Raw genomic sequence first — 9,340 nt, forward strand, 5'->3', positions numbered from 1 at the left:
TTCTCTATCCCTTCAACTACACCCATTTTCCAGCTTTTTTAATTACTTTCTAAATTATTATCCGTAAAAAATCACTAACCTTCTAGATCCCAATTTCTCTTTCACAATTACAGTTAATTAAACTCAACTAAAACCCAGATCGCTTCAAATTAATTTCAATTTCATTTGTGTTTCTCTTGTAATTGATTGATTGATTGATTGTAATTTCATATTTGTGTTCTTGTATAGATCAATTGAATCTCCAGATATTAATTGATTACTTCCAAAAGTATGAATACCAGAAGGTTTGTTCTCCCCCCTTTTGTTTTTATTTCATGTAATTATGTTAATTTAATTTAATTTAATAATCTTTTGTTGATTTTCATTTCATGAATTAGGGTATTTGTGGGTTTAGTTAGAGCATTATTGTATTTGTGTATGCTGAGACCCGTCAGTAGCGGAACCAGGATTTGTAGTTACGAGGCGAGACTTTTCAAAGAGATGATTTTTAATGGATTAGCTAAATTAGAAAGAAACCCAAAATCGAATCGAAAAATTCAACTATGATTGGAAATTAAAATTTTTAATTTCCGGAGCGACTGTCCCTGCTAGCCCTCCTTTATTCCACCACTATTATGGTTAAACATGGTTTCGGAATTGTATGATTTTTAGGATAATTGAGTAGTAGGAGTATAGTTGTGATGAAGTTAAAGAAGGTGTGGTGGATCAATCATCGCACATTTGCACTGTATTATACGAGTACTCCGTAATTAAGAGAGTGAAATTTGAGTAATGAGTCTTCAATTATGTGATATTGATAACCCCATCATCCGAAAATCGACCTTCTGATGGTAGAAAGAATTGGGATGCTTAGTAGTTGGGGTCATTCCCTCTTGTCACTTATGGCTTTCACCTTGGTTAGTAAACCAGAAGGTATGAACTTTATGATCTTTAGGATTAATGGGTAGTGCCGTAGTGGTAGTAAGAGATGAAGTTGTGATTAGTTGATTGTAGATAATCAACCATTGCACTGTATTATATTTTTCACTACTAGAATGAACCCTAATTCCATTAGGGATTTTACCATGCCAAAATCGACATAAGACTAGTGAGATATAAGACTTTATGCGGTAATTCCATTAGGGATTTTTCACTACTAGAATGAACTTTATGATCTTTAGGATTAATGGTATGACTAGTGAGATATAAGACTTTGCCCTCTTTTTGCTAGAAGCTCGTGTATGTCTGCAATGTACCTTATGGTCTTTAGGATTAATGGTGTGACTAGTGAGATATAAGACTTTGCCCTCTTTTTGCTAGAAGCTCGTGTATGTCTGCAAAGTACCTTATGCGGTAAATATTATGATGGCATTAGTAATGGGGAATTTGGTTAGTTGGAACAACTAAAATATTGAGTCTTGTGGTGGATTAACAACAACAACAACATCAGAGCCTTAATCCCAAAATGATTTGGGGTCGGCTGACATGAATCATCCTTTCGAACCGTTTATGGGTGAACGCACGCCTCAAAATGCGAATAAAAAAGGGAAGATAAAAAACAAAAGGGAGAACGAAAATGTAATGGAAAGTCAAGGTGAACTTAGGGGTTTTAAAATCGAATTCCGTCTTTCTTTTATAAAAACTTAAAATTTAAATCGAGAGAAAAGGTTAAAACGATTTTTAAAAACCGAAATAGAGTTAAGGATCCGGAATGAACCAGGTAAAATCTATAAGAAAGTGGTTGTTTGAAAAAGTGTGTAATAAAGGAGAGAAAAATAAATAAATTAATTTCTTTAAATTAAATAAAAAAACACTAAATCTGTCAAAAAACATCAAATACTAAAAATCCACAAGTATCCTTTCCCTCCATTGTGCCTTCTCCGTCACCATACTCTCCTCAAGCCCCAGAACTCTCATATCGTGCTCTATCACTCTCAACCAAGTATGTCTCGGTCTTCCTCTGCCTCTAGGGACCTTTTCTGTTCTCCAAGTCTCCGGTCTCCTAATCAAAAGGCCCATAGGTCTCCTTCTCACATGGCCAAACCATCTTAGTCGGTTTTCCATCATCTTGTCCTCTATTGGCGCCACTTTTACCTTTTCCCTAATCACCTCATTTCTTAACCGATCTTTCCTTGTATGTCCGCACATCCACCTCAACATGCGCATCTCCGCCACACTCATGTTTTGAATGTGACAATGTTTCACGGCCCAACACTCGGAGCCGTAAAGTAGGGCAGGCCTAATTGCCGTGCGATAGAATTTTCCCTTTAATCTTTGGGGCATATCTTTATCGCATAGAAACCCTGAAGCACTCTTCCATTTCAACCATCCCGCTTTAATTCTGTGAGCCACATCTCCGTCTAACTCCCCATCTTTTTGAATAATAGATCCTAGATATCTCAAAGAAATCCGAACCCTCAACAACATTCCCATCGAAAATAATACTCCCCGCCTCTGTCGATCTCAACCCCGCCACCTTAGTGAACTGACACCTCAAATACTCAGTCTTACTCCTGCTGAGCCTGAACCCACGAGTCTCTAAAGTCTGCCTCCACAATTCCAACTTTCTCTCCACCCCCTCTTTTGTCTCATCAATCAACACAATATCATCAGCAAACATCATACACCAAGGGATGTCGTCCTGAATATCCCTTGTCAACTCATCCATAACTATAGCAAAGAGAAAAGGACTAAGTGCGGAACCTTGATGCACCCCGATGGTAATAGGAAATTCTTCCGTTCTCCCAACATGAGTCTTGTGGTGGATTGCCTGAGAAAAAGTGCCTTGACTCGAGTTGTGTACAAATAGGATAGAGATGAAAGTTGTTAAAATGGACTTAGGATTGTTGAAATATTAGGATTGTTGAAAGAATATTCCGTTTATGAGATACATGATACTGTGGACGGACTGTTATCATATCAAAGACAGTATATTCTGTGTGAGATTCATGATATTGAAGACGAACTGTTTTCATATTAAAAGATGTACTCTGGATCTAGAGATTACATATATACGCGGTGTAAGGTTTTTTCCTATCACATTTTTCTGTTAGATTGGCTGAAGAATGTTTGGTTATGGGAAAGAGTAAGAGCCATAGTGTACGTTATTTTACTCTGCCTAGGCTGAGAAATATTGAAGGAAAAGAGAATTATTTTCCTCCAAATTACGAACACTTTCTTTGGTTGCAATTAATATAATGTGTATCTCATTGACTGTTTGATCAACTGCTTATTACTCGAGTCTTTTTTTGTTATTTTCGAACGAGGTTTCATGATCAACTATTCTGCATTATTCACGGTATTTTGGTTGTGTAGCTTATTTTTGTATATGTTTGTGTGCAGGGAATACAGTGCGACTAGAGCTTCTCTTTTTGATGGAATTGAGGAGGGTGGTATTAGGGCATCATCCTCATACTCCACTCATGAGATTGATGAACATGATAATGATAGTGCAGTTGAAGGGCTGAAAGATAGAGTCAGCCTTCTAAAAAGAGTAAGCGGTTCATTACTATGTCGATTGAACCTACATCCTGTTTTGCATGAATCTAGGTTGATATGTATGAAACTGCGAGATGACGTTGGAATTGCCTTTGCTAATTGACATCGTGATGTACTATGCTTGTTCATGTCATTTGTAGTTGTAGATTATGAGTGTTATTATGGGAGGACTGATCCTTGCGCGCTTCTCTATGTTGTAGTCTTATCTGCCTTGTACCATCTACACCTATTGCATCTATGTTAGTCTTCCTTGACTCGCTTCAAACTTAACACGCCCGGGTTGCTGTATTTCCACACTTCCCATATCCTACCCTGAAATAGTGAAATCAGCAAATTTGTGATTGTAAAGTCAATGTAATTACAATAATCTAAGAGGCATCTAAAGATGCTTAACCTCAAAGACACATACCGGATCAGTAAATAAAATTTTATACGTTTTGAGTGCGGTTAGAGCTGTCAAAATTTGAACTGGTCATTCATTATGGGAAATTTTACTTGGTTTACTTTTAAGGCATTCCGGATCCTTAATTCTATTTCGGTTTTCAAAATCGTTTTAATCTTTTCTCTCGATTTAAATTTTAAGTTTTTATAAAAGAAATCCGAAATTCGATTTTAAAACCTGTAAGTTTACCTTGACTCTCCATTACATTTTCGCTCCCCCTTTTGTTTTTCATTTTCCCTTTTCTATTCGCTTTTTGAGGTGTGCATTCACCTATGGACGGTTCTAAAGGATGATTCATGTCAGCCGACCCCAAATCATTTTGGGATTAGGGCTCTGATGTTGTTGTTGTTGTTGTTGTTGTTGTTGCATTCATTATGGGAAATTAAGCGGAAATTCTGGATCTTGTATGCTTCTGGTATGAATTAAACCGTTAAAGTAACTTATGGATATCTTTTGCAGTTAAGTGGCGACATAAACGAAGAAGTGGACGCTCATAACCGGATGTTAGATCGAATGGTAGGTTTCTCTTTGTCATTCCCCTCCAACTGTCCACATTGGCGTGACCTGAAATGTTTCCTGACTCATTAAATTTATCTTTTAGGGAAATGAAATGGACTCGTCACGAGGAATCTTGTCGGGAACAATGGATCGGTTCAAACAGGTAAATTTGCTGAGCTCTTCATAGTTACTGCGTGCTTTACAACATTGTCTGAAACTGTCTAGATCTCTTTTGCTTTGTGGCTTTGTGCTGAGTGATATTGTTTTCTCAGGTATTTGAGACGAAATCAAGTCGAAGAATGTTCTCTCTTGTGGGCTCGTTTGTGGTGCTTTTCTTTATTGTTTACTATCTTACAAAGTACTAATCCTCTATTAAGGCAAAGCTTGTTACATCCTATGGTATCTCGCTTTCTCATTTCTTCTTCATTTGTACGATACTTTGATGCCAATAGATTGTAAAGAAATTAGATGCCCAAAAAAAGGCACTTAAATGAGTGAATGTACGGAGTGATATTTACGTGTATGTTCTTTGCTTCGGCCGGAGTGAACCTACTGCCAATTGCAATGTTACGGTTTGAACTGTGTGTCCAAGGTATAAATCTCGTTTTTAGACTTGATTTTGAAATCGGTTGTCGTTGCATGATTTCAATTGTTGTGGATGTATTTGCCTAATACCTCCTTGAATATGGCGGCGATAGCGTGTAAGCATTGATAGTTCTGTCTCGATCCAATATCACGACTCACGACCTCCGAGTCAGAGCAAAGAAGCCACCAGTTGACCTTACCACTTAAACTCGACAGTATGATGTGTGTTATTGTCGCTTTTATTCCTTTCTTTAAGAAAATGTCATCGTCAATGTAAAAGGTTAAATCTCAAAAGTTTGGTTTAACGAATCATAGTTAAAAATTAATTCACAAAAGTTGGATTTAACGAATCACAATTGGACAGGCTTGGTTCGTCATAGCTACTGTCTATTATAGTTTGATCACGGTTCACCAAAATTTACGAGGAACAACAGCAAATTAGTATTAGTATCTGTAATACCATTGTTGTTTACCTATTATCCTCGAAGAGGTTTCCAGCTTAATGGTTAAAACAAACGTATCGTCATAGAAACTTATTAATAAGGAATGGGTTTGAATACCCCTTCCCAAATACTCCTATTATATAGACCTTGTCAACCAGTTGACCAAAAATATTGGAACATACCTTTTGTGAGAAATTTGGTAAGAAATGTGCTTCATCAAGTAATTCCAAGGAGCAGAAAAATAAAAGGGAAAAATAAATGCACCAGCCGGGAATCGAACCCGGGTCTGTACCGTGGCAGGGTACTATTCTACCACTAGACCACTGGTGCGCGTTGCTGATTATTAGCAATCCTGTATTTATAATACATTAAAACTATTGGCGTGGAAAGTCATCAACTTTGATTCACATATCACATATCTACTCCAAATAAAGATGTACTGATAGCATATGAATCGTTGGGAAAATTATATACTCCATTTAGTTACGTGAAATAGCTGTGTATTTGAATACCGGTCTATTTTGTTTGCTGATCTTATACACTCTTAGTTGAGTACAATCACAATTAACCTAGGATCGAGATAAGTAATATGAGTATTTCGTATTTGTTTCTTTTTTTTCCTTTGGATAATCTAAAATTAAATGTGATTGTAATTAATTATGATCACTCGTACGATTAATAAGAATTAATGAATTTTCATATTATTAAACGTATAAATAGGTGATCGACAAAGTAGCACAATTTTACAAGGATGAAGATATCATTATGCACTATATGAGTATATATAATTAAGAACTTGATACTTACCTTCTCTTCTTACGCACATACATATATAGCTTCTCTTCTTACGCACGTACTAAACTATTATATATATAGCCTAGCTAGCAACATAAATAAACTATATTATTATTCCCTCTGTCTCAATCATTTACGATCATATTGTTAAAGATAAACGAATGATTGAAACAGATGGAGTCCTAATGTACTACGGAGTATCATATAAAGGCGGCTAGTTTTCCTAGGCGCCATATATGTATACGAGATTTATTTAAGCCCTATGGCTCATCGATATTACAACATGCATAACACAACACAACACGATTTTACTAGCTGAACTAGCTGACATGGCATTTGCATTATTATATAAAGCCATCTCAATGATTGTGCTTAATTACAATGGATAATGACCAAGACGAAGCTCGAGATCAACCTCTTCTTCACCCTCATCATGCTCTTGAATAACCCTTCTTCCATGCATACGAGAACTCTTAAGAAAATGACTAAATTGCCCTTCAAAGCTAGATGTACCTCCATTATTGTTATATTGCTTAGTGCTTAAATACCTCTTAGAGGAGAAAAATAATCTTGTAGTTGAATTAACATCTTCATCATCATCATCGTCGTCTTCATCATCATCCTCTAACAACATATCCGCCTTATTATTGTTTCTGCTAGGGGTATGGACCGTTTTAGGGGTAACTCGGTCTTTTCTATGGATGTTCATGTGTCCTCCTAAAGCTTGAGCTGTTGTGAAACCTCTTTGGCAAAATACACAATCATAGGATCTTATTGCACTACGGTTATCTTCGACTCGATTTTGAAGGTGATTATAATCTATGCTGTCTTGAATGTTGAAGTTCATACTTCTTAATTTTGTGGTTTAATTATTTAGAGAGTTAAGTAATGAGTAATAGATTAAGGTTTCATGGAAAATAAGGTCATGTTACTATGTTATATATATAGAGGTCATTTAGAACTTAAAATATTTGGAGTAGATGGAAAAAAAAGGTTGGTGAAAATGACACAAGAAAGGCTAGGGAAGAGGGGTACACCATGTTGGGACTAACTAATTTTATACGGAATAGGTTCTAAATAGAAAAACAGATCGGGTCGTGTTGTGTTCGTGTTTGTGTCAATATTAAACGGGTCACCACTACTCCAACCCTAACCCGACCTAATTATATAAACGGGTCATGTATCTCAACCCTAACCTGACCCATTTAATTTTCTATAACCCGACCCGACCTGTTTAATCCATTCGTTTTTAACCCATTCAACCCGTTTAACCCAATAAACTAATGCAACAAACTACACTTTATAACCCTATTTTCCCAAAAATGATGAATCAAAATGCTAATTTCCAAGTTTTGTTGAATTATTGGCTCAAGCTAAATATATTATGATGAGAATTTTAAATAAATGGGTTATTTGTGTCGGGTTCGTGTCAAGAGACATCAACCCTAACCCGACCCATTTAAGTTTCGTGTCGTGTCAACATAATTACTTAAATCGGTCACAATGTCTTGACCATAACCCGCTAATTTCGTGTCGGGTTCGTGTCGTGTTTTCGGTTCGTGTCAATAATTGCCGCCTTTAGTTATATAAACAATGAGAATTTTACAACAGAAACTTAATTCATAATCTGAGAGTCTAATAGCATGTTTAAAAGGTTATTCTGAGAATTAGGACCCATACCAAATCCTTTGTTGCTTGCTTGCTAGCCGGATGGTAGGATTGAGTTCCATTTACTACAAAAAAAAAAAAAAACTAAATTTTCCTACTATATAGAGCCTCAAAGTCTTATAAAGTCGAGACTCTCAAATTCATTTGACGACCTTAGCTTGTAACCTTGTTCATCATTTGCATTATATGTGCATGTTGTATTTGTGCCCTGAATCTGTTAGTCGTCACTTTAAAAGACTCACGGAGTCATGGGTATCTAATTAGGGTTTTCTTAATTTCAGGGTTTTTGTTTGGACTTTTCTTGGTTATTCTGTAATGGTCTTAAAAAGTTTTTAATTATATGGTGTGTATTATAACAATCTGAATTTGAACTCTGAAATAGTTTATAATCTCCACAATATTAATAAAATTCCTCTTTTTTTTGTCCTGTATGGCTGTATGTGGACATAGCTAACACATCGCTAATAGGATTATCTATATGGTTAGATATTAATTAGTCCATGTTGATCTTGGATGCATGCATGTCTCTTGCTTATTAACTCAAATTCCCGCATGCTAATGCGTAGGTATTACTAGTTTGTTAGCTTCCTAATGTCTGCGAGTGATTATATAATTATGGAAGAAATTTGAATATTAAATAACACCAAACATGCATGGCCATCGCAAGATAAAAATTACTAGCATGACATGCATGATAATGTTGCCCTTTCTTCCCTATGGCTCAAGTCCAAGTAAATCATCTCCTTATTCAAAGGAAAATAATTATTTTTTGTAGATGGATTTATTTGACCTTGAAACTATCATTATTCCAAAAAAAACATATATTTATATGGATTATGTAGTACTAATCTCTTATTACTCCGTATTTTTTTTATCTCGATCATTTGTTTAGTTTTTAGGGTAATTTGATAAATTATACCTTGAATAAGCCACGTTTTCAAATCTTATACCTAAGATAACTTTCTTTAAAATCTTATACCTAAAATAACATTTTTTTTCCAAACTTGATACCAAGTCTAAAAAAAAAGCCTTGAATTGACAATTTTACTCTTACTAATTAAACATTGTTATCATTTGCCTCACCCATTAACGCACATATCTACGATTACCACCACTAAAACCATCAAATTAGTAAGGGCAAAATCGTTAATTTAGGGATTTTAATAAGATTTGGTATCAAGTTTGTAAGAAAATGTTATTTTAGTTATAAGATTTTAAAGAAAATTATCTTAGGTATAAGATTTGAAAAATTGAGTTATTCAAGGTATAAGTTATCAAATTACCTTAGTTTTTATTATTCTTTATAGCGGTGTTTTAATCGGAGTTAAACAAATGCATATAACCTATAGAGTCTTAGTCTCTAGATACGAGTAATAATTCTAGTGGATGATCCATTTCAATTTGAAAGAACGAAAATTATAGGAAAGTAAAA

At 35.3% G+C, this 9,340-nt stretch overlaps 1 protein-coding gene and 1 non-coding gene across 4 annotated transcripts; one reads left to right on the forward strand and one right to left on the reverse strand.

The window, feature by feature from the left end:
* LOC141591754 (bet1-like SNARE 1-1) lies at positions 1-5,042 on the forward strand. 3 transcript variants are annotated; one of them, XM_074412209.1, is made up of 6 exons: positions 11-112; positions 229-284; positions 3,322-3,472; positions 4,379-4,435; positions 4,521-4,580; positions 4,690-5,042. In XM_074412209.1, the coding sequence occupies exons 2-6, from the start codon at positions 271-273 to the stop codon at positions 4,780-4,782; spliced, it is 375 nt and encodes a 124-aa protein (XP_074268310.1). In that variant the 5' UTR covers positions 11-112; positions 229-270; the 3' UTR covers positions 4,783-5,042. The 3 variants fall into 3 exon arrangements, with proteins under 3 accessions (XP_074268303.1, XP_074268310.1, XP_074268317.1); XM_074412216.1 differs by adding an exon at positions 1,268-1,399 and having other exon boundaries at positions 60-1,177; positions 2,734-3,472; XM_074412202.1 differs by having other exon boundaries at positions 1-284.
* A 662-nt stretch (positions 5,043-5,704) lies between these two features.
* On the reverse strand, positions 5,705-5,775 carry TRNAG-GCC (transfer RNA glycine (anticodon GCC)). The gene has a single exon. It is a non-coding gene; the product is annotated as a tRNA-Gly (tRNA).
* Positions 5,776-9,340: the final 3,565 nt, after the last annotated feature.

The sequence above is a fragment of the Silene latifolia genome, chromosome 1 (assembly GCF_048544455.1).
Source record: "Silene latifolia isolate original U9 population chromosome 1, ASM4854445v1, whole genome shotgun sequence".
Taxonomy (NCBI): Eukaryota; Viridiplantae; Streptophyta; class Magnoliopsida; order Caryophyllales; family Caryophyllaceae; genus Silene; species Silene latifolia.